Raw genomic sequence first — 25,552 nt, forward strand, 5'->3', positions numbered from 1 at the left:
AACCATGAGTCAGGCCCTTGGAATTGCAAAGGCAACATGTAGCTTTCAGGAGCATGTTGCTGCCAGGAGTGGAAAGTATCTTAAACCTCCATTTCTCTCCTGGTTCTAAAGCAGTAGGCAAAAGGTCTGATTTTATTGGTTTGAAGTGGTCTCGCCATTGCCAAAGAATATATAAAAGAAATTATATACACATGCTCTCCTCCTAAAATGCCACCTCCTTTGTGAAGCTGTCTTGATTCCCAGCTCAGAATATATAGCATCCTACTCTACACTCTATCATATACTTTATACTTCCATTAATATTTGCACACTATTTTCTTCGTGAGTAATGTGTTTACAGGTCTCCCTCTCTTACTAAGCTGTAAACTTCCGTAGCTCAAGGACCAAGTCATTATCTCTGATCCCTGCAGTGCTGAGTGCTTTTATAAATGGTAGGTACAAAATACATGTTTGATGAATGAATAAATATGGTGGTATCAGCTTCATGATGACTGGAAGCTATGATGGTTCTAAGAGTTCTAATAAAAGTTGAAAGCAAATAGGATAAAGGAAACACCCTTCCTACTTAGCTGTTCCCTCCAATCTCTTATCTCTGTATTTGGTATCATGATTGTGCACATTGAAGAGGGAGACACATCTCCTGGGAGATGTCTCTCTGGGAATACATTTTATATTCAATATGTCAATCTTGATAACCCTCAAATAAACCGTCTTTTGGAAAAGATTTCTAAGATTAAACTGAATTTGACGGGGAAAGTTCCAATTATTCTAGGTCGGCAAAAGATAACTCTGCTTCCTGTGACACAGTATGCTGTCAGATGCCTCAGAAAAAACTCCACAATTCTAAACGCTGAGAGCATGACTCCATAAGACTCTACTAACCAGGTGCTGCCTAGATGAAATGTTCTTACAAAGAAACCCTGAATTCCTTTTAACTGAGAAGGAAAAATGGTCCGTAGCTGTGAAAGGACAAAGGTCTAACTAGGGACTGATTGATAAGCGACAAGTGTTTCAGGTACACAGTCAATTGACATACATGTTTTTAAAGAGAGAAAGGTCAAATGTAGCCAACGGAAGTCATCTCAAATTCTCCCCCTCTCTTTTCACCTGTTTCACGTGTTATTTTATTATACCACTGGGTATAGGGTTTGACAAAACTTTAACAACTGGAGAATTTTGACAAAGGCCAAACTTCTGGTTATTTGGAAATTTCTAAACAATGATCAATTTCTACCACCATACACGGTTTCCCCTTCCAAAACAAACAAAAATACTTGGCTTTGACAGGGACAATTTCCAGTCTCTCATTACTGGAAGGCACAAAGGAAACTGGGAGATTATTTGAATATCATAGAGCACTTCTGAGTTCATTAGGCCATTATCCCCAGGGTTGGCTTTAATCAAAAGATTAAGAGTACAGGCTCAAAGCCTTTTAGTTGACAAGAAGCAAGTATTTGGCTTGGGATTTCTGTGTTTGAGTTGTAAGTCAGGTTCACAGAAAAGTAATCAGAAACTAGCCTGGCTGAGACAAAAAAGAGCCTTGAAATAAGAGATGTGAGACCATGGGTTGTACTTGTGACATGGTCTATTAACAAGCTTAGGGACCTTGAGCAATTACTTAAACTCTCATCTGTAAAGTGAAGGACTAGACTTTGATGATTTCTTAAGTCCCCTGTAGTACTATCAATTTTTAATTATCTAATGTTGTTCCTTAAGTCATTGATTAGTTTATTTAATAATCTATTTGAATACTTCAGTGAACATAATAGAAGAAGTGAAAACTACACCTCCAGCCCTCAGGAGTTGATAAGCCAGTGGGAAAGGTGAAGGCTTTACCCACAGCTCCTAGCACGGGACCAGGCACAGTTGTTCATTTACCTGTTCAGGTTCTAAACAAAGATCACAGGAAAGGAGTAAGACAAACTCCACAGTTCTTAGGAGGAGGAGAGGGTTATTTATTGCTCCAGTTCACCAACGTTTATTGAGTGCCTACTGTGTGCTAGCACTGGAGATCCTGGGGTGACTAAGCCAGACCAGGCCTCTGATGGAATTTACACTCTTATTCTAAGGTAGAAAGAGAAAGAAAACAGGCCAGGCGCTGTGGCTCATTCCTGTAATTCTAGCATTCTGGGAGGCTGAAGTGGGAGAATTGCTTGAGGTCAGGAGTTTGAGACAAGCCTGAGCAAGAGTGAGACCCTGTCTCTACAAAAAATAGAAAAAATTAGCAGTTGTGGTGGCACTCACCTGTAGTCCCAGCTACTTGGGAGACTGAGGCAGAAGGACCACTTGAGCCCAGGAGTTTGAGGTTACAGTGAGCTATGATGATGCCACTGTACTCTAGCCCGGGTGACAGAGTGAGGCTCTGCCTCAAAAAAATAAACAAAACAGGTTAACAATGAAATCCATATTGAGATAAATTTTATGAAGGAAACAGAATAATAAGTGAGACAGAATAGCTGTGTCTGCCAGGGGGTAGACTGCCATAGGTATAGGGCAGAGGGGGTGGGTCTTTGGACATGGGGGTACTTGACTAAGCTCAGACCCGAAGGCAGATGAAAATCAGAGAAGGGCCAACAGAGAGGGGCTAGTGGTCCAGCCAGAGAGGCGGGTACATGCTGGAAAGGGCTGGTGCCGAAAGACCATCTGTGTGTTGGAGCTTAAAAAGCAGTTACTTGTGGACAGTATAGGATTAAAGGGGCAGCTCTCAATAGAGGGCGATTTTGCCCCCCTCCCAGGGGACATGTGGCAAAGAAGGTCTAGAGACATTTTTGGTTGTCACAGCTGTGTGGGGGGGGATACGATTGCTGAGGTTGAGAAAACCTGCACTTAAGGAATATTTTTACCCAAATTTTAGTTTTAGTCATTATGTTCTAAACTCATGTTCTCATCAACTTGGATCTTTTTCCCCCTTCCTGCAGAAACAAAATAAGAACAAGTTTCAAGTGGCCTACTCTTTCACCCACTCTTTTGGGAAATCCCATTGCAGAGGTTCAAGGGACTCCCGGAACTTTTGGAAAACTCCACAGGGTACTAAATACCTACCTGAACACAGGGGAAAGGACCTGAGGAGACACCCCCCAGCTGCTCCCAGAGGTTACCAGGGCGCATAGGACGGAGATTAGGGCTAGGGTGAAGAGGAGAACGCGCTCATGTTTCACTTGCATAATTACACATTGTTGTTAAAAAGAACACAAAGTCGGGTCCAGCTTAGGTTGACAAGGTTGGAGATGTCCTCAAAGCCTGGAAAGCTCAGCCCTCTGGACCTCCAGGCTACAGGTCTTCTCCCCCACGCCGCCAGCGCTGGTCTCGGGCCTCTCTGGGGCTCTTTGGCCCAGGGCTCTGCCCCCTATTAGCCCCAGGGTCCTCCCGGCGCTACCCTGCCCTGGCCGGCCGCCTCACCCAGAGCAGGCAGTCCTCGTGTGCACAGCCCCACGCACCATGGCTCTTGCGGCGGCACAAGCTCGGCTCGGGTCCCTCAGGCCCGGGAGCGCGGTGCGAGCAGAAAGGCGGGAAACTCGGAGGGACTAGACTCTGACTGTGGAGTCTGGCGACGCTGAGAAGCTGAGGCCGAGGGGGCTGGCCCGCCGCACCCCTCTTTGCATATTCATGAAGCCGAGCAAGGCCGGCCACCTCAGCCAGCCATAGAGAGTAATGAATTATTCATGAGGAAGCATCTGGCCCCGCCCAGAAGGACCTAGTTGATTATTCATGAGCCCGAGTAGCTGGTTAGTACCGGAAAAGACGGTTGCGGCCAGGTGGGAGAGAGGCGTCGACCAGCTGAGGTGAGGGCGGTTCAGATATCAGATCTCCCGCTGAGGAGACCACTCGGCCTCCCAGTTCTGTTGTCTTTATGTTTAAAATTTTTTCCCGTTTTCTTTTTTTTTACTTGAATCTTTAAGTTTGATTTGCAAGCATTTCTCAGGGGGGGTAGTGGGGGTAGGTGGGGGGGAGTATTCTGAAGAGAAGTGGGAGGGCTGGTACTGAGGAGGGGGACGAAATGGAGGATAAGGAGAGAATTGACCTGGACTGCGAGCGGCCGCGTTCCCACCGTCCACGGGGAGCTTTAAAATTCACATTTTTGTGGAGAAGAAGGAATCAATCTTGGTGAGGAAGCTGCAGCCATAATTAGTCAGTTGGTCAGGCAGGTGACATCTGTGTCACCATATTGGAAGGCGTCGTGTGAGGAACTTTTGGGGGTCATCTTCCCCGGGGCAAGTTTTTCTCCGGCGGTTGAGAAGTTCTGTCATAACCAATGCCTGGTTCAGACCCAGAGGTGGGATGAACCTACTTCCCCCCTCCCCACAACCTCAGCCCCTGTTTCACTTTCTTGAGAATTTGACCTTTAATCTCTGTGGATTTTGGTTCCTGAAACAGTACAGGGGAGAGAGTGTCTTGAAACTCCAGATTAGCCAACCACCAAAATGTGTTGGAGAGTGCAGAGCACTGGACAGGCTGTGCAGCACATCATGTCCTTCCCTGGTGAAAAATGGTATGGTTCTTGCCCCTCAAGGGGTTTTTAATTTTATTAGGATGATAATAGAATTTCTCCCCCATTGGACCATAAATCTCTTGAGATGGGAACATTATTTTACATTCTGTAATCCTGCACGATGACTGGCATATTATAGTTGCCTAGTAAATGTTGAATGAATGAATAATAGAAGTAGCATGAAAAAGGTATTAAAAAATCAAAAGAACATGAACAAATACCCAATTAATATGGTGGAAACCATTTACTCTGAGTGAACATGCAGTAAGGGAATTATCCAAGTGGAATTTGTTAAAATAGTGAATAATAATTTATTGAAGCAAGCTCTATGGAAGGTCTGAATAACTGGGTGAATTTTGGCAAACTAAGTTCTCTTGCTGAGCTTCACTGTCCTTTTCTTTATAGTTTTTGTTTATGTTTAGATCCATGATCCATTTTGAGCTAATATTTGTATACAGTGTGAGATTTAGGTTGAGGTTCTTTTCCTTCTCTCTTTTTTCTCTCTCTCTTTCTTTCTTTCTTTCTTTCTTTCTTTCTTTCTTTCTTTCTTTCTTTCTTTTTCTTTCTTCTTCATTTGAAGGTATTAATACCTTCATTGAAGGTATTAATGTTTTTCTTCATTTGAAGGTATTAATGTCTTTTTCTCTTTCTTTCTTTCTTTCCTTCCTTCTTTCTTTCTTTCTTCGAAGGCATTAATGTCCTTCTTTCCTTCCTTCCTTCCTTCCTCTTTCTTCCCTCCCTCCCTCTCTCCCTCCCTCCCTCCCTCTTTCCTTCCTTCCTTCCTTCCTTCCTTCCTTCCTTCCTTCCTTCCTCCCTCCCTTCCCTCCCTCCCTCCTTCCTTCCTTCCTTCCCTCCCTCCCTCCCTCCTTCCCTCCTTTCTTCCTTCCTTCCTTCCTTCCTTCCTTCCTCCCTCCCTCCCTCCCTCCCTCCCTCCCTCCCTCCCTCCCTCCTTCCTTCTTTTCTTTGGATGACCTCTTCCAGCACCATTTGTTTAAAAGACTAGCCTTCCTCCACTGAATTGACTTTTCTCTTCCTTAAAATGAAGGGATTGGATTAGTAGTAGTAGAGCTGCTCCTTTCCAGCTTTATGAATCTATTGATCTCATTTATGTTGACATGCACTTCCTGTGAATAAAGCCATTCATTCTTCATTTACGCACATGTAAGGAAGGTCATCTAGTTGCATTTCAGAATCCAGCTGTGGGATATTGTTCACTAGATAGGAAGGGTATTTTCTTGTAAAAAAAGAATGGTTTGGTCGGGCGTGGTGGCTCACACCTGTAATCCTAGCACTCTGGGAGGCCTAGGCGAGTGGATCGCTGGAGGTCAGGAGTTTGAAAACAGCCTGAGCAAGAGTGAGACCCCGTCTCTACTAACAATAGAAAGAAATTAATTGGCCAACTAATATATATAGAAAAAATTAGCCAGGCGTGGTGGCGCATGCCTGTAGTCCCAGCTACTCAGGAGGCTGAGGCAGAAGGATTGCTTGAGCCCAGGAGTTTGAGGTTGCTGAGGTTGCTGAGGTTTGAGGTTGTGAACTAGGCTGATGCCATGGCACTCACTCTAGCCTGGGCAACAAAGCGAGACTCTGTCTCAAAAAAAAAAAAGAATGGTTTTTGGAAGATTGAGAAAGATGGGTAGAGACCCATCATAAATCAACTATGATTATCTTTGGGCAAATATAATAAAACTTTGGTTTTTGCTTCACTTGAAATGGACAAAAAAATAGAAAAGTTGATTTAGGCCTTAATAAACTAAAGAACAGCTGGTTAATCTTTATCTGAATCTTGAATTCAAATAGAAAGGATCAAATAGTAAGTAACTGTGCCATCATTTAAAATAGGGCAATTGAGATGTAGGTCAAGAAGTAACCCTGGAGTGAATCTTTATCAGAAAAACACAGAAATCTTTTTTTTTTTTTTTTTTTTTTGAGTCAGAGTCTCACTCTGTTGCCCAGACTAGAGTGCCATGGCATCTGCCTAGCTCACAGCAATCTTAAATGCCTGTGCTCAGGCGATCCTTCTGCCTCAGCCTCCCGAGTAGCTGGGACTACAGGCATGCGCCACCACGCCCGGCTAATTTTTTGTATATATATTTTTAGTTGGTCAATTAATTTCTTGCTATTTTTAGTAGAGACGGGATCTTGCTCTCGCTCAGGCTGGTTTCGAACTCCTGACCTTGAGTGATCGGCCCACCTCGGCCTTCCAGAGTGCTAGGATTACAGGCGCGAGCCACCGCGCCCAGCCCAAAACACAGAAATCTTTACTGTTTCCCAAGAAGATCATAATCCTTGTCACAAAGTGGACATATCAAACATATGAGTGAATGGTATTGATGCCCTGGGAAGTTTTAGATGTTTGTGGATCTAATTTGCAGGCAGATATATAAGTGAAGGACATTTGAAATTTAGAGTCCAGCTCTTAAAATCCATAGTTATGAAATCTCTTCTAGATTTTTAAATAATGAGTCAGAACAAAGCAATAACAACAAAAAAATAGACCTATTCTCTGAGAATGTATGATCTCTAGAGTCATACATCCTGAGGTTTTTAATGTGTGAGCTTTCAAAACTAAGCAGGGTTTGTACTTGAATAGGAGACCTCCACAGAACACCTGCTCAAAGGGAAAACAACAGTGGCAACAGAATAGTCAGAAGTTTAAAGGAGTTTGCCTATTTTGAAAAATGACTTAGATCTTTTTGTCTTCCCAAAGCAAGCTCATTCTAGAATACCAGAAACAGACTCTACCATGTTTAGAAATAAACAAGCTCAACAACTAGGGAGGCACTGGTAGTACATCATATTAGATAGAATGAAAGCAAAGGGGAATTTAATTTGGGGGAGTCAGTCTAGAAATACTCCTAAATTGTGAGTCATACCTCTGGAGTTTTAGTCTCAGCTCTACCATTAACTGGCTGACTAACCCTGGGTAAGTCACTGATTTTTCTTGATCTTGATTTCCTCATCTAGAATACGGATATTTGGACCATATGACTGTCTTAGTCCATTTTGTGCTGGTATAACAGAATACCTCATCCTGAGTAATTTATAAAGAACAGAAATTTATTGGCTTATAGTTCTGAAGTCTAGGAAGTCCAAGATTAAGGGGCTGCATCTGGCATGGCCTTCTTGCTGCATCATAACATGGCGGAAGGCATCACATAGTGGTGGCAGGGGGAGGTTGCAAGGGCACTGAACTCGCTTTTATAACCCACTTTCTTGATAATAAACCTGCTCCTGGGATGACATTAATCCATTCATGAAGGCAGAGCTCTTGTCACCTAATTATCTCTTAAGGTCCCACCTCTCAATACTTGCATTGGGGATTATGTTTCCAACACACAAACTTGGGGGGACACATTCAAACCACAGCAATGAATTTAAAATTCCTCCTACCTCTAAAATTTTGTGACTTTTCCCCCTAGACCCTTAATTCTTCCTTGTTCTTCTAGTGCTTCTCTATTGACTTAGCAAATATTTATTGAGCATCTGCTTTCTTCCATTATTGTGATAATACTGAGGATTCAAGAATGGGCTAAACAAGGCACAACAGGTCACACATGGTATGATTCCATTTACATGAAATGTTCAGAATAGTCAATTCCATAGAGACAAAAGGTAGATTAGTGGCTGCCTGGGGGTAGGGGAAGGAGGGAATAGAAGTAACTGCTTAGGCATAGGGTTGATGAAGTGGGGTGATGAAAATGTTCTGCAATTATATAGTGGTGATGGTTGCATGATTTTGTGAATATACTAAAACCCACTGAATTGTACTTATAAAAAAAACTTTTAAAAATAAATAATGAGCCAGACAGACACAATTTTGCCCTCATTTTAGCTCTCAGTAGGTGGGGTGATACATAAAGGCAGCTATGATACATTATATGTTGCAATGGGCACACAACCCAGACTTGGTAGTGGTGGTGGTGTTAATCAGGAAATAATTCCTTGAGAAAATTATACTAAGCCGTATCTAGGAGATGAGTAGGAACTGGGAATGGAGGAGAATGTTTCAGGCAGATGGAATATTGCAAAAGCCTGAAAGCTAGAGGGAATATAGTTCTTTTAGGGTAATTAAAGTAGATAAGAATGGCTGGTGCATACAAGTGTAAGGCAAAATGGTTAGAGATGAGGCTAGGGAGGCATAAGCCAAATCTTGAAGCCATAATAATGATTTTAGATTTTATCCTGAGGGTAGTGGGAAGCTATCAAAGTATTTCAGTGTGGGAAATCACATAATCAAGTTTATAATTTAAAAATAAAACTCTGACTGCAATATAAAGAATAGACTGGAGAAGGGTAAGGCCAGTGACAGGAAGATTGGTGGTTGCAGGAGTCTAGGCAAAAGATGAGGCTGGTTGATCTAAAGTAGAGATAACAACATGGATAAAGTGAGGAGTGGACACATTTGAGAAATATTAAAGTGATTGAACATGGGAATGAGGAAGGTATCAGAGTTGAGTCACAGGTTTTAAGTTTGGGCAACTAGGTATTTGAAGATGTCATTCACTGAGCTAGGGAACAGAAATAGATTTTGCAGGAAAATAATTCATATTTGGATGTGCTGAGAACATCTAATAGACCAGGCGCGGTGGCTCATGGCTGTAATCCTAGCACTCTGGAAGGCCGAGGCAGGCGGATTGCTTGAGGTCTGGAGTTCGAAACCAGCCTGAGCAAGAGACCCCGTCTCTACTATAAATAGAAATAAATTAATTGGCCAACTAATATATATAGAAAAAATTAGCTGGGTGTGGTGGCGCATGCCTGTAGTCCCAGCTACTAGGAGGCTGAGGCAGCAGGATTGCTTGAGCCCAGGAGTTTGAGGTTGCTGTGAGCTAGGCTGACGCCACAGCACTCACTCTAGCCTAGACAACAAAGTGAGACTCTGTCTCAAAAAAAAAAAAAAAAAAAAAGGACATCAAAGTAGAACTGTCTTGTGGTCAGTTAGAGGAACCAGTGAGCAACTCCTGGAAGAGACCTGGGCTGGGGCATAATACACCTAAGAGTCATTGGACTAGAAATAGTAATTGAAACAATGGAGTGTATTTGTTCATCCAGGTAGTGTGTTTAGACATAAAAAAAGAAGTATAAAATATTGTCGAAGAGTGTCCCCTAGTGCTGCTCTTATGAAGCAATTTGAAAGACGTTAACTATTATCTGTTTGTAATCTCTATCACCACCTTGTGGCCATGTCCTCAAATAATTCTGCCCTCTTTTATTGGCAAAATCTTCCAGGATCTTGCATTAATCGATGTGGAAAAATAGGTTACAGGCTATCCTGGTGATACAGAATGATATTTCTCTAAAGGGATTATTTGACAAGTATTTTGGTCAGAATGCTATAAAACCTTGAAAAGAAGTCTCCGTTGAATTTAAATTAAGTCCTCTGAAAAGAAATGGAATTTGCTTCTTTTTTTTTTTTTTCTTATTTATGGTCTTTTTTCCTTTGTCTTGCCATGCTTCTTTTTTATGTTAATGAAACAATAGAGGTAAAAAACTAGCTGTATTTTATTTTATTTTATTTCATTTTATTTTTATTTATTTTTAAATACAGAGTCTCACTCTGTTGCCCAGGCTAGAGTGCTGTGGCATCAGTTTAGCTCACAGCAACCTCAAACTCCTGAGCTCAAGCGTTAAAATTTAACACTTCCTACTTCAGCCTCCCAAGTAGCTGGGACTACAGGTACATGCCACTATGCCTGGCTAATTTTTTTCTAGTTTTAATAGAGACAGGGGTCTTGCTCTTGCTCAGGCTGGTCTCGAACTCCTCTGCTCAAGCAGTCCTCCCACCTTGGTCCCCCAGAGTGCTAGGATTACAGGTGTGAGCCACCTCGCCCAGCCTAGGTGTATTTATTTTATTGTGGTAAACTATGCATAGCATAAAGTTCAACCACCTCAAATGGTGGCACTAAGCATATTTACAATGTTTTGCAACCATCACCACTATCAATTTCAAAAATGGTTTCATCATCCAGAACAGAAACTCTGTACCAGTTAAATGTCTTATTCCTTCCACTTCCTTAACCTCTGGTAACCTCTGTTCTACTTTCTGTCTCTATGAATTTGCCTACTGTAGGTACCTCATGTAAGTGGAATCATACAATATTTGTCCTTTTGCATCTGACTTTTTTCACTTAGCATAATGTTTCCAAGGTTCATTCAAACTATAGCATGAATTGGAATTTCATTCCTTTTTGAGATTGAATAATATTGCACTGTATATACCACATTTTGTTTATCCATTCATTTGTTGATAGACATTTTGATTGTTTCCATCTTTTGGCTAGTGTGAATGATGCTACTATGGACATTAGTGTACAAGTACTTGTTTCAATCTTCGCTTTCAGTTCTTTTGGATATATACCTAGAGATATGTCAACCTAAAAGGAAGAGGCTGAGGCATAAAATATAACTTATTTTATTTTTTAGAGACAGGGTCTCGCTCTGCCACCCAGGCTGGAGTGCAGTGGCACAGTCATAGCTCACTGTAACCTTGAACTCCTGGGCTCAAGCAGTCCTCCTGCCTCAGCCTTCCAAGTAGCTGGGCCTACAGTCATGCACCACCATTCCCAGCTAATTTTAAAATTTTTTGTAGAGACAAGTTCTTGCTATGTTGCCCGGGCTGGTGGCTAGTCTCAAATGCAAAAAAAAAAAAAAAAAGAAAGGGGGTGGGGTGTGGGACAGAGAGTGGGCTGATACAAAATTATTTGTCAGGAATTCTCACTGGTTTACAGAAATAACATTCACTGGCTATACATTGTTAAACTATAGGGTGTGAGTTATAGTGCACTGGAGTGCAACATTATTAGGTTAATTTATAGCTACTTGTGGCAATAGCATGCAGTTTCAAGAGATGAATACATAGCTCAAAGGTGGGGAGTAGGCCGTGATTGCTATGTGATTTCAGTTTCTCTTTGTGCCTGACCATTTAAATGGACTCACATTCCTCAGATAAAAGTTCATTTCTCAGATGGAAATGCTCAATAATATGGTAATTCTGCTTAACTTTTTGAGGAACTGCCATACTGTTTTCCACAATGGCTGTGCCATTTTATATTCCCACCAGTAATGTAGAAGGGTTTTAATTTCTTATCCTCACCAACACTTATTATTTTTAATTTTTGAATAGCTATAAGATTTTAAAAGGTACACAAAGATATTATGATACAGGTATACAATGTGTAATGATCATATCAGAATAATTAGCATATCCATCACTTCAAACACTTACTTTGTGTTGGGAACATTCAAAATCTTCTCTTCTAACTCTTTGAAAATATGGAATAAATTTATTGTTAACTATAGTCACCTTACAGTGCTATAGAACAATAAAATTCATTCCTCCTATCTAGTTATAATTTAGTATCGATTAACTGACCTTTCCCTATCATCCCCTCCCCGCACCCTTCCTAGCCTCTAATAAGCACAATTGTACTCTCTACTTCTATGAGCTCAACTTTTTTAGCTTTATATATGGGGGAGAACATGTGGTATTTATCTTTCTGTGCCTTTCACTTAACATAACATCCTCTAGGCTCATCCATGTTGCCAAGAATGACAGGATTTCATTCTTTTTTATGGCTGAATAGTATTCCATTGTGTATACATACTACATATCACATTTTCTTTATACATTCATCTATTAATGGACTCTTAAGTGGATTTCATATCTTGGCTACTGTGAATAGTCCTGCAGTAAACATGGGGGGTATAGATATCTCTTTAATAATATTCTTTTCTGTTTGATAAATGCCCAATAGTGGGATTGCTGGATCATATAGTATTTTTAAGTTATTTGAGGACCCTCCATACTGTTTTTCATATTGGTTGTACTAATTTACATTCCTACACACACTGTATAAAAGTTCCCTTTTCTATCCATATTTGCCAGCATTTGTTATTTTTTTGTCCTTTTGATAATAGCCATTCTAACTGAGGTAAGATGATATCTTACTGTGGTTTTGATTTGTATTTCTCTGATGATTAGTGAGCATTTTTTCACATACTTGTTTGGACATTTGTATGTCTTCTTTTGAGAAATGTCTATTCAGATCCTTTGCCCATTTTTTAAATTGGATTATTTGGGGTTTTTGCTGTTGAGTTGCTTCAGTTTCTTTTATGTTCTGAATGTTAATCCCTTGTTGGATGAAGAGTTTGTAAATATTTTCTTCCATTCTACAGGTTGCCTCTTCGCTCTGTTGATTGTTTACTTTGAAAAGCTTTTTAGTTTGATATAATCCCATTTGTCTATTTTTGCTTTTGTTGCCTGTGCTTTTGAAGTCTTACCTACAAAACATTTGCCCAGACCAATGTCCTGAAGCATTTCTCCTGTTTCTTTTTCCCAAGTAGTTTTGTATTTTTGAGGCTTATATTTAAGTTTTTAATCCATTTTGAGTTGATTTTTTGTATATAGTGTAAGATAAGGGTCTAGTTTCATTTTTCTGCATGTGGATATTCAGTTTTCCCAGTACCATTTATCGAAGAGGTTGTCCTTTCTCCAAAATGTATGTTCTTGGTGCCTTTGTAAAAAATCAGTTGTTTGTATATATGTGGGCTTATTTCTGAGTTCTCTTTTCTATTCCATTGGTTTATGTGTCTGTTTTTATACCAGTACCATGCTGTTGGTTACTATAGCCTTGTAATATATTTTGAAGTTGGGTAGTGTGATGCCTCCAACTTCGTTCTTTTTGTTTAGGGTTGCTTTAGCTATTTGGGATCTGTTGTGGTTCCATAGGAATTTTAGGATTGTATTTTCTATTTCTGTAAAGCATGCCATTGGTATTTTGATAGGGATTGCATTGAATCTGTAGATTGCTTTAAGTAGTATGGTCATTTAACAATATTAATTTTTCTAATCTATTAACAGAGGATGCCTTCCCAAGTTTTTGTGTCTTCTTTAATTTCTTTTATCAGAGATCTTTCACTTTCCTGGTTAAATTTATTCCTAGATTTTTTCATAGCTGTTTTAAATGGGATTGCTTCCTTGATTTCTTTTTTAGCTAATTTGATGAATAGCCATTTTAATGGGCATGAAGTATAAACATTAACTTTAGAGTTGAATTTGCAAATAAATTACACATGAAGTTAATTCAAGAAATGTTTTGAGCCCCGGCTATATATATATACAGAGCACTGTTATACTCTGTGGGAATAACAAGGATGAATAATATATATTGAGTCTCTAGGTGATTTTCAGTTTATTTTTTTCCTCTCAACATATTTGTGAACAAGTAAATCATCTTATAATTTTCACTGGGTGGTTGGAAAAACTAATCCAGAGACCTTATGCCCAATTTATTGAAAATTGGTGGTGGAGATAAAAATGTTTATTAAACTAATTTCCCAATGGGTATGGTCAAATTCTAATTATATAGTTCTCATTTGAAAAATTCATGGTAGGGATTTTTCCAACTCAAATTCATTTTATAGTTTAGACAGGGCCTGATAGAACTATTTTAGTATTCATTCTTCCTTTGCTTCTTCAAAATTGAGCTTGGTAAATTGCTCTCTATTCTGAACAGAATGGGAAATGGGTTATACTTAACTGACCTTGATTTTAGTTTTTATGTTTGTTTCCAGAATTTTTCAGTTCCATTATTGGGCAGAATAAGACAGGAGGTATTATATTAAGCACAGTTTCTAATTAATTTTTTTTTACAGGTTAGAATTGTTGAAAGAATCCTGATACATTCCTACAATGGCCACTGCCCAGCTCTCTCACTCCTTCACAGTACACAAAGCATCTAAGGTATTTGTTAAGAATTAAAAGAAAATCAATGACTATTTAGTGAGTTAGTTCAGAATTTTAATCTTTGTGGTTTTTTTAAGCAGCAATTTTATCAGTTAATTGGCACATAATATTCTGAGAGAGTATGTGTTCATTTTAACTGCCTAATGGACTGAAGATATACAGAAAATTAAAATAGATTTCTTCTACCAAGTAACTTACTGATTGCTTGTTTCATGTCTATATAGTATTAATATGTTTAGATCTTCTAGAGTAAAAGAAATCAGAAACAAATAGATGTTTAAAGAAAATGGTTCTTTGTTAGACATTTACTTCCTGAAGCAATTAGGAAACTTTTGTTACACACCATGATGTAATTGTAAGAACTGAAGGGGAGAGCACTGAGAGAAACACATGCTAGGAACCTGGGGGAGCATGTCCTGGATTGGCAATCTTGCTGGGTTCACTTGGACAAGTTTAGCTTGTCCCATGACATTCATTAATACATCATTTGTTTATTCACTGAGACTCAATAATATTTAATATATATGTAATACTATGTTATTCACTGAAAGAATACAAAAAAAAGATCATCTTCTAGAAATTTATAATCTGGTTAAGGAAGTAAGATTTATGGGAGTTAAGTCAATATGAAAAGCAGTGTATCATTTACATATATATGAAAAAGAGTAAGGCAATACAAATGATAGTAATTTAGAGAGTTAGTGTGGACTGGAATGGTTTAGATATTCCTCTTGAAAGAGGTAAGATTTAAGGTGGACATTGAATGATAAAAAGAATTTAAGTAAGGCTGGGCGTGGTGGCTCACACCTATAATCCTAGAACTCTGGGAGGCTGAGGCAGGCAGATTGCTCGAGATCAGGAGTTCAAAACCAGCCTGAGTGAGATCCTGTCTCTACTAAAAATAGAAAGAAATTAATTGACCAACTAAAAATACATACAAAAATTAGCTGGGCATGGTGGCGCATGCCTGTAGTTCCAGCTACTCGGGAGGCTGAGGCAGGAGGAACCCAGGAGATTGAGGTTGCTGTGAGCTAGGCTGATGCCATGGCACTCTAGCCTGGGCAACAAAGTGAGACTCTGTCTCTAAAAAAAAAAAAAGAATTTAAGTAGAGGAGAGAAAATTCCAGGAGAAAAACCTAGTATGTGCCATGGCTCAGAATAGGAAATAAGCATGGCATATTTCAGGGAATAGCAAAGAACCCATCCTTATTGGAGTGGAAGGCTCATTATGTTGGACAAAAGTAGGAAATAAAATTGGATAGGAACTTTGGGGACAAATTAATATGGATCTTAAAAGACAGGCTAAGGAATTTATGCTTTATTCTGTAGTCAATGGAAAGTCAGATGGTTTTATTAGAGTAAAACAATTATTTTTACAAATATTAAGCTGTAGCAGAGGTAGAAAAGATTGAAGTTGAAGAGGAATTAGGACAGAGAGAAAGCATTTTCTTTCTGAGTCATATTCAATATACTTACCAAGCAGATGTCTGATCTCATTTGGCTTCCTAAGTGTGCTTACTTCCTGGGGTAAAATACTGAGCTGGATGTATGAATTGCAATCAGCTTGGCAGTTATTTTTCTCACTGTAAATTAACAAATTGATTTTTTAATACAAACAAATCTTTGTTGTTTGGACTGCATGAACTACTTGCCAGAATAAAATTTAAGTGACTATATGATTTTTGCTATTTGATACTGCAAACAACAATAATAATTATAGTATCTAACATTTATTCAGCACTTATCATGTGCCAGGCACTGTGCTAAGGGTTTTATATTATTATTTCAAGTAAACCTTGCAATAAGGAGGAAACTAAAGCTCAGAGAAGAAATAAAGTAACTTGCCCAAAGTCATGTAACTTGGTAGGTAAGCCATCAAATATCACTTATACTCATCTGAAAAAAAAGCAAATTAAACATATTAAACAACAACAACAAAAAAAATCACTTATATTAGCACAGTATCTTATTAAAATAATTTATAATAGTGTTTTCTATTATCAAGCCATAGTGTCTAAGTGTATTATAAATGTCTAAGTGTATTAGACAGTTATAAAAACATCAATAATAACTCTTAAAGTATGAGACCAGCTGAGCTGAGAAAAATATCCCTGGAGTATAGAGAACTCTAGTTAAGCAAAAGACTTGAACAGACACTTCACAAAAGAGCAGATCCAAATGGCCAATAAACAAATGAAAAAGTATTTGAACTTCATCAGGAAAATGAATATTAAAATCACAATCAGAGAACATTATACACCCACCAAAATAGCTAAAAGTTTTAAATATCAGAAAATACCATTTGTTGTTATGGACGTGTAACAATCAAAACTCTTTAACATTTGTTGTGGGACGATAAATGGGCATAACCTCTTTGGAAAAGAGGTTGTTTGGTGGTATCTCATAAAGCTAAGTATACACATTTTATGAACATGTACTCTCAGTAAAAAAGCCTTTGTAGAGGCTTTTTCCAACTGTTGATCTTCATTACTAGGAATGGCCTTTTACATTTTATATTTAAAGTAAATGTCTTTTTGTCTTTTTTTTTTTTTTGAGACAGAGTCTCACTTTGTTGCCTAGGCTAGAGTGAGTGCCGTGGCGTCAGCCTAGCTCACAGCAACCTCAATCTCCTGGGCTCAAGTGATCCTTCTGCCTCAGCCTCCCGAGTAGCTGGGACTACAGGCATGCGCCACCATGCCCGGCTAATTTTTTCTATATATATTTTTAGTTGACCAATTAATTTCTTTCTATTTTTTAGTAGAGACAAGGTCTCGCTCTTGCTCAGGCTGGTTTCCAACTCCTGACCTTGAGCGATTCGCCCGCCTTGGCCTACCAGAGTGCTAGGATTACAGGTGTGAGCACCTGCGCCCAGCTCCTACTTCTTATCTTCTCTCCTACTCTCCCCTGCTCAAACTCTCGGGCTCAGCTAAACTGATCTGATCCTTGTGCTCCTGATATGTCATAGCATTCTTGATCTCTTTTATTTACTAATGCTATTCTTCTTCCTTGCCACTTCTCTGAATTCTACCTTTCTTCAGGGCCCAGCTAAGTCCATGTGCCCTTATGGAATTTACAATCCATCTAGAGAGAAAAGACTTGGACATAAAAGAAGATTTACCATACAGGACAGCAGAAACTTAATGTCAAATGAGTGTAGAGACATTAGAAGCTATGGGAGTGGTTGGTTAACTGAAAATGGACCTGGGTAGGAAGGATTGTGGAGAAAGTAAGACTTAGGGAATGGAAAGAAATGTATTCCTGGCTGAAAAGAACTGTATAAGACCACATTTTCTGAACTTATTTGACCAATGAACAATTAAAACTTTTACTGAGACACTTAAAACTTTTACATGTTCATAAAATGTGTATATTTAGCTTTATGAGATACCACCAAACAATTTTCCAAAGAGGTTGTGCCCATTTACCATCCCAAACAAGTGTTAAAGAGTTTTGATTGTTACACATCCGTAACAACAAATGGTATTTTCTGATATTTAAAACTTTTAGCTATTTTGGTGGGTGTATAATGTTCTCTGGTTGTGATTTTAATGTTCATTTTCCTGATGAAGTTCAAATACTTTTTCATTTGTTTATTGGCCATTTGGATCTGCTCTTTTGTGAAGTGTCTGTTCAAGTCTTTTGCTTACTTTTCTATTTGGTTGTCTCTCTTAAGGAATTTTGGGAGATCTCTATACATCCTGGATATGAATCCCTTTTTCAGACATATATATTGAGAATATTTCTTCCTACCCTTGAGTTGCCTCTTTGCTCTTAATAGTATATTAATGCACAAAAGTTCTTAGGTTTAATATAGTCGAATTCATCAATATTTGGAAAATACTTTTAAATTATACAGTATTGACACAGCATCAGCTAGATAGAGTTCATGAGATATGTTTTGTGCTTGGCTTAAAGAAGATAGCAAAAAGCAGCCTCATAGAGTAATTAATTATGATAAAAATGATTAAATTCTTATTGTTATGTTAATACAGATACATAATAAACATTGAAGAGTATGACAAACATATGTTGAAATAACTCAAGATACCCAACATAAATTATCCATTAGCAAATATTCTATATGCAAGATGATTGTTGGTAGATACTCCTTATATAGTGAAGCAAAAATTCATGTATCTGTCACTTTCTCTTTTTTTTTGAAACAGAGTCTTGCTTTATTGCCCAGGATAGAGTGAGTGCTGTGGCATCAGCCTAGCTCACAGCAACCTCAATCTCCTGGGCTCAAGCAATCCTGCTGGCTCAGCCTCCCAAGTAGCTGGTACTACAGGCATGCGCCACCACGCCCGGCTAATTTTTTCTATATATGTTAGTTGGCCAATTAATTTCTTTCTATTTATAGTAGAGATGGGTCTCGCTCTTGCTCAGGCTGGTTTTGAACTCCTGACCTCGAGCAATCCGCCCGCGTCAGCCTTCCAGAGTGCTAGGATTACAGGCGTGAGCCACTGCGCCCAGCCTGTCACTTTCTTATGACATTCCTCATATGGCACAGTGTTTCTTAAGGCAGACTATCCAATCATTTAAAAACTATATAAATTTGTTTAATCTGTCATATACACACACAAACATAAAATTTAGCAGGAAACTATTTCTAGCATTGATACTTTTTATGGAACACCATCTGACATCTTACAGAACCTTTGTATTCCTCAGAGCTCTAGCTTAAGCAAAGCACAAAAGTATGGAAATACACCGTAATAGAATAGTAGTTCCACATGTCTAGAGAGTAGGGTGTATCATATCTGTGGGAGAGAATAAAGGGGTGGGGGCAGAAAGGAAGGAGTAGGAGAGCTAAAAATAAGATTTTAACAGTTTTCAAGTCTCACACTAAGGTACTTGAATTCTGTCCTCTATGAACACTGGAATTGTCATGATAAGATTCGTGGTTTTTTTTGTTTTTTTAAAGACAGGGTCCCGCTCTTTCACTCAGGCTGTCAGGCTAGAGTGCAGTGGTGTAATCATAGCTCACTGCAACCTCAAACTCCTAAGTTCAAGTGATCCTCCTGCTTCTGCCTCTTGAGTAGCTGGGACTACTATGCCCGGATAATTTTTAAAAATTTTTTGCGGAGATAGGGCCTCACTACATTGTCCAGGCTGGCCTCAAGTAATCCTCCCACCTTCGTCTCCCAAAGTGCTGGTATTACAGATGTGAGCTACCACACTCAGCCAAAATTTGTATTCTTGAAAATTAATTCTGATGGCAAGATGGAAGACAGATTGAATAAAAGGAACTGTTGGCAGAGAGATGAGGGGCTACTGTAATAGTCAAGGGGAGAATTGAGTATGTCTTGAGTCAAGGCAGTGGCAATGAGAAGGGAAAGAAGAAAACGGATTTGAGAACTCTTTTAGAGAGAACTAATAGAATTTATTGATTGGATATGGAGTACAAAGGAAAGAGAGAAGCCAAAGGTGAAGCTGCTTCTAGCCTGGGTAACTGCAGGGGATGCCGATTCACTTGTCTGAGAATGAAACTTGAGATCGGGTTTTAGGAGTGGTAGAAATAAACCAAGTTTAAGGGATCTACAAAGTGCTTGAGGTGCAGATGTTCAGAAAATAGGAATATGGAAGTGAGACTCAGAACAGAAATAGTGACTTGAAGTCCTCTCTGTATAGGCTATAGCTGAAGCTGTGAGACTGGATGAGATTATCTAAGAAGAGAGCTATAAAAAGGGAAAAGAATTGAAGACAGAATCCTGGGGGATAACCAGCATTTAACAGGGAGAACAACTGGAAAAAATAAAAGATACTGAGACAGATTTGTAGGGATAGGTACAAAACCAAAATAGAGTTATGGTAGCTTGAAGAAGAAAAGAGAGTATGTGGGCAATAGTGTCCGATATTGCAAAGAAGTTTACATATTATGAGGAATGAGAAGAAGTCAATGATAGGGTGTACTTGGTGACTTTGGAGAGAACAGTGTAAAATGGAGGGGTATAAAAGCCAGATTGCAGTGGGGTCTGAAGAGTCTAGGAAGAGAGCTATGAAAAGGGAAAAAGAATTGAAGACAGATGCTGGGGGATAACCAGCATTTAAAGGGAAGAATAACTGGAATAAACAAAAGATACTGAGATAGATTTGTAGGGATAGGTAAAAAACCAAAATAGAGTTGTGGTAGCTTGAAGAAGAAAAGAGAGTATGTGGGCAATAGTGTCCGATGTTGCAAAGAAGTTGCAATATCTATGAGAAGGAAGAGTTTCTGAGAGGGAAGGAGATTATATAATCATAATAAAACTTCACTTTTGCCTCAAATCCATGGATCATTGTGAAATAAATTATTTTAATCTTGAATTATTTGGGTAATTGTCTGCTTTCTGCTCTGCCTTGCTTGTGAAGATCTAACCTAATGCAGTATTCAAAGTTCTGTTTCCTTTTGATTACCTATAAAGGTATCAAATTGGAAATCTTGAAAAATCTTTTCATCCTATCTGTGGTAGTAGTGTGATGGACTGAATATATTAAAGAATACTAATTTTTTTTTCACTTTTCTTCCCCCAGGGAACAGTTTTTCCATCTGAAATCACTAATGAGCATGAGTCATTGGTAATGGTGAAGAAGCTTTTTGCTACTTCTATCTCATGTATAACATATCTAAGGGGCCTGTTTCCAGAGAGCTCTTATGGAGAGCGCCATTTGGATGGTAAATTTAAACTAAATGGTTACGTAGGCTGTTGTAGCCCTTTCCTCTATTTAGCAGGAGTAAACCTTTCATTTCTCACAGAGTGTGCTGATTCCAACTCCTGGGCCTGTTCTTCAAGACCAATTTGCTAATACATTTCCCATTTTAATTTTATTATTTTGGCCGGGAACGGTGGCTCATGCCTGTAATTCTAGCCCTCTGGGAGGCTGAGGCAGGCGGATCGTTCAAGGTCAGGAGTTCGAGACCAACCTGAGCAAGAGCGAGACCCCGTCTCTACTAAAAATAGAAAGAAATTAATTGGCCAACTAAAAATATATAGAAGAAATTAGCCAGGCATGGTGCTGCATGCCTATAGTCCCAGCTACTCAGGAGGCTGAGGCAGTAGGATCGCTTGAGCCCAGGAGTTTGAGGTTGCTATGAGCTAGGCTGATGCCACGGCATTCTAGCCTGGGCAACAGAGTGAGACTCTCTCAAAAAAATTTTTTTTTTTACTATTTTTAGTGATTTACTAATAGGAACCATTAGTTCCTGGCTAGATATTAAATGATAGACTGAGGAAAAAAGAAATCTGCATTGACAAGGCCAATAATTCTAAACTATACTTATGAAAGCAACAGCCAGATCAAAATTGAATGCTGTAGATTTGTACAATTTTGTGCTTCAGTTGAATTTATTCTTTGAGATATACTTTGGCATTGAGGAAGTTCAAAGGAGCCAGGTAAAAAACTTTTCTCTCTGTTAACATATATAAATATGCTGGGAAAAAAATGCCAGGCTCACTTTTGATTAGCATGGATATTTAGACAGTCATTATTCTAATCAGTTCTGTACTTTTCTTAATTGCCAGGTCTTCTACTTTTATTCCTTTTGTTTCTTTTTTTTTTTTCCTTTTGTTTCTTGTGCCCTAAACTTTTCATTTCATTGCTTTATATTACAAGCTGTTTCTGACTACTTTCTTTCTCTTGTATTAAAAAAATGTACCTAAGACTCATCAATTTTTAAAAATCTTACTATTTGTTTAAAAAGTTGGATTGTGAATCTTGTTGATTTGTCACTAAAATGGGAACTGTCATTTGGAAATAAATATAGACAGATACAAATTTCTTTGTAAAATGTTATTTTTCAAAGTCTAATTTTAAATTTCTCACATCTGTATTTAATGATATACCTTAGCCTCATTCCAATTTAATATTCTTAAGCAATATTTGATTCTCTTTATGAGCATTAATAAAATACATATGTACCATGAGTATATAAACAGGATATCTGCAATCATGACAACCTCATTTGTATTATGATCTCTTTTGGTCTATGGGATACAAATCTATAATAGTGAATGTGTTTATATCTAGCATATAGTTGCAGTTTCCCCTCTTGTTTGGAACATAGAATTGAAAAAAAAGACATGTTTTTGATAAATAAGCACTTATTATGTGCCAGTGCCTAGGCATGTGAGTAATGCCATTCTTACAGCATTCTTATTCCACTTTTATTTTTTGTGGCAGTTATAGAGGAAGTTATACATCTCTCTCTCTCAATGTTTGTCTTTAAAGTAATGTCCATCATAAAAATGTTCAATACTCCTGTGTCACTCTTTCTGGTAATCTCTAAATGTTATATCGACATGGAATAACTTTCATAACCGTCAATAGAGATAGAGTGACATCAATTTTAAGATAGGAAAACAATATGAAAACATGAAATGACTGATGAAAAGTCATACATGAATCAGTGATTGATCTTGGACTGATCTAAACCAAAACTCTTTTAGTAAGATATTATTCTTATTCCTTAAGTAGAGAAAAAAGGTAGTTAGATTTTTTTTTTTAGACAGAGTCTCACTCTGTTGCCCGGGCTAGAGTGCCGTGATGTCAGCCTAGCTCACAGCAACCTCAAACTCCTGGGCTCAAGTGATCCTCCTGCCTCAGCCTCCTGAGTAGCTGGGACTACAGGCATGCGCCAATGTGCACGGCCAATTTTTTTTCTATGTATTTTTAGTTGGCCAATTAATTTCTTTCTATTTTTAGTAGAAACGGGATCTTGCTTTTGCTCAGGCTGGTTTCAAACTCCTGACCTTCAGTGATCCACCCGCCTCCCAGAGTGCTAGGATTACAGGTGTGAACTACCGCGCCTGGCCTATAGTTAGATTTTAGATGGAAATAAATATTTGAGAATAATCCATGTAAAATTTTTTCATTCCCCTTTTTTTACATTGAGAGGGAGAGAAATAATAGAGAAATTACTGAGATAGAGGTGTATGTTTTAAATTGGTCAATGGGGATGGTCTCAATACTACCTCATGATTGCTTAGAATTTATCAGGGGCAAAGAAGAGACACAAATTGATTTTGCAACCAACTCAGTTGTGCTACATTGTAGAAGGGGCAGATTGCTAAACTATAATCAAAATTGGGACTAAGCTGGTAATCAACATAGGATTTATTTTTAAAGTAGATAGAGATTCTAAATGTTTTTATAAGCTATAAAACTAAATAAATTGTATAAGTAAATAGTTAAAGGAAATACTCTATTTAGCATGGACAATTTCAGTAAAGCAGTCATTTAGTAGATAAAAATAGATTGTGTTTCTATTTTTGTAGATCTCAGCTTAAAAATCCTCCGAGAAGACAAAAAATGTCCTGGATCACTGCATATTATCAGGTGGTAAGTAATTGGAATTCCACAAAAGTTGAACAACATTATTTTTATCACAGCTAATATTACCCATAAGACTTTATTTGGTAAGATCATTTCCTTAAAACCATTTCTTCTTTCTTTCTTTTAAAAATAATTTTCTAGATATTTGTAACAATTATTTAATATTATTTTAAGATTGTTTTTTTTAAAAGAAAATGGACTTGTTTAAAGATAACAATATCAATTAAAATTTGATTATTCATCATGTACATGTCAGTATACTAAACATTATGGGGACAAAAAAAAAAAAAAGATGTGCTTCCTTACCTCAAAATTACTTACCTATTATTTTTAAAGTGCTATCAGCATATTAAAAGATACTGGGAGTTTTAAAAAATGATTAAATGGGAAAGGTAAAATGGTTATCAATTTAATGCACTTCAAAGCAAATCACGTAAATGAATGTACTTGGAATTGTTTTGGCTTTGCATCGAGTCCAAATTGACATCAAACATTTATTTCTTGACAGGATTCAAGGTTGTTTTGATGCTTTGGAAAAGAGATACGTAAGAATGTTTTTAAAATTACACCAGGATCAAAAACTTGTCTTTTATCCCTTAAAAAAAGAAGTTTGGACTTTTATTTTGTTGCTGTGTTTAGTGGTATAATAGTGCCTATACTTGTGTTCATAAACCAATATCCTTTTATTTTATGTCTTTCTTCTCCTGTTGATGTCTCCTTTACATCAATTAGAAATAAAACCCTTTCTGTAAAGAGCTGGACAAAAAAAAAAAAGAAAGAAAGAAAGAAAGAAAGAAAGAAAGAAAGAAAGAAAGAAAGAAAGAAAGAAAGAAAGAAAGAAAGAAAAGAGGGAGAAAAGAAAAAGAAAAACTGGAAAAAGAATATTGAAAAAAAGAAAAAAGAGCAAAACCCTCATTTTTCTGTTTTTACATACTCATATCTTTTTGACCACAGAATTTCCTCTGAAGTCACTGGAAGAGATCCACAGGATGTGGGACAGGGGAGACAAAAATTTGGCATTTAGTGCGTTGAACATGTTCAGATAGTGGTGATTCAATTAGTAGATATGAAAGGAAAAAATTGGACTTGAATAGTCAGTTTTTATGCTATTTTAGTTGTTTTGGTAACTATGTTTGATTTATGCATATAACCTATTCCCTCAAAATAGCTAGTATTGTACCTTGAATTAAAAAAAAAAAACAGCTTAAAAGTACATCTGATCTTCCATGCTGTCCAAGACAGCTATGAAGGGTGTTAAAAATGAAAACTCTAGTCCTCATTGAAGAGATAAGATACATATATATGAATTTCTACCACTGCTTTTTTCCCTTTTCCCTGTCTGTGGCTTCTTTTTACTCCATAATTCAAGAAATTCTTAAAGTTCCTTTAAGAAATCGTGAGGTAAGAAAGCCTTACGTTGGATTATTTAGCACATTTATATATTTCTTTTTTCACTGTATAGTTATTACTTATGATTTATTCAACACTGACCAGAGGGACTGAGGGATACAAAGATAAAATAGAGGGAAAGAGTTGATAGACCATGGCAGGAGATAAGTGATATTCACATACAGGGCTGATCATCAGCTGTTACACACCGGCCCAACTGTACCTGCTGTTAAAATATTCTGTATGGAGTGGTAAATAGCTGTTTTTCTGAGACCTCATGTGATCCCCACCAATATTTTCCTCCTTACCTCACCAGTGTTTCTTTTGGGGTCTCGCCAGACCACTCCAAAATCCAGCAACTAAAGAATTAATACCTGGTCCCAAGCTTGCTTCCAGGAACCCAGCTCTAGAGCTAAATTGTCATCTTTTCTGATTGGTCAGTACCTATGCCATATTAGGCTTTAAATATTTATTTTTTTCATATCAGTTTGATATTTTTATGTAAAAACATCAAATATTTTGACTCTCACCCCTATATAAGTTTAAGTAACCATAACACTCATTAGAAAGTGATGCATGCCAAAGGAAAAATACTGATCATGTGGAGTGTAATG

The 25,552-nt window shown here is 38.0% G+C and overlaps 1 protein-coding gene across 2 annotated transcripts in view; it reads left to right on the forward strand.

The window, feature by feature from the left end:
- The first annotated feature begins 3,431 nt into the window (after window positions 1-3,431).
- Window positions 3,432-25,552, forward strand: part of HORMAD2 (HORMA domain containing 2) — a 97,430-nt gene continuing 75,309 nt past the window's right edge. Inside the window, exons 1-5 of one of the 2 annotated variants that reach the window (XM_012763889.3) lie at window positions 3,432-3,782; window positions 14,147-14,234; window positions 20,751-20,892; window positions 23,492-23,555; window positions 24,058-24,094. In XM_012763889.3, the coding sequence (XP_012619343.2) occupies window positions 14,184-14,234; window positions 20,751-20,892; window positions 23,492-23,555; window positions 24,058-24,094 (294 nt within the window). In that variant the 5' untranslated portion in view covers window positions 3,432-3,782; window positions 14,147-14,183. Of the gene's footprint in view, window positions 3,783-4,137; window positions 4,490-14,146; window positions 14,235-20,750; window positions 20,893-23,491; window positions 23,556-24,057; window positions 24,095-25,552 lie in introns of those variants that run through there. The other variant, XM_075996841.1, reaches the window with a different exon arrangement.

The sequence above is a fragment of the Microcebus murinus genome, chromosome 22, assembly GCF_040939455.1.
Source record: "Microcebus murinus isolate Inina chromosome 22, M.murinus_Inina_mat1.0, whole genome shotgun sequence".
NCBI lineage: Eukaryota > Metazoa > Chordata > Mammalia > Primates > Cheirogaleidae > Microcebus > Microcebus murinus.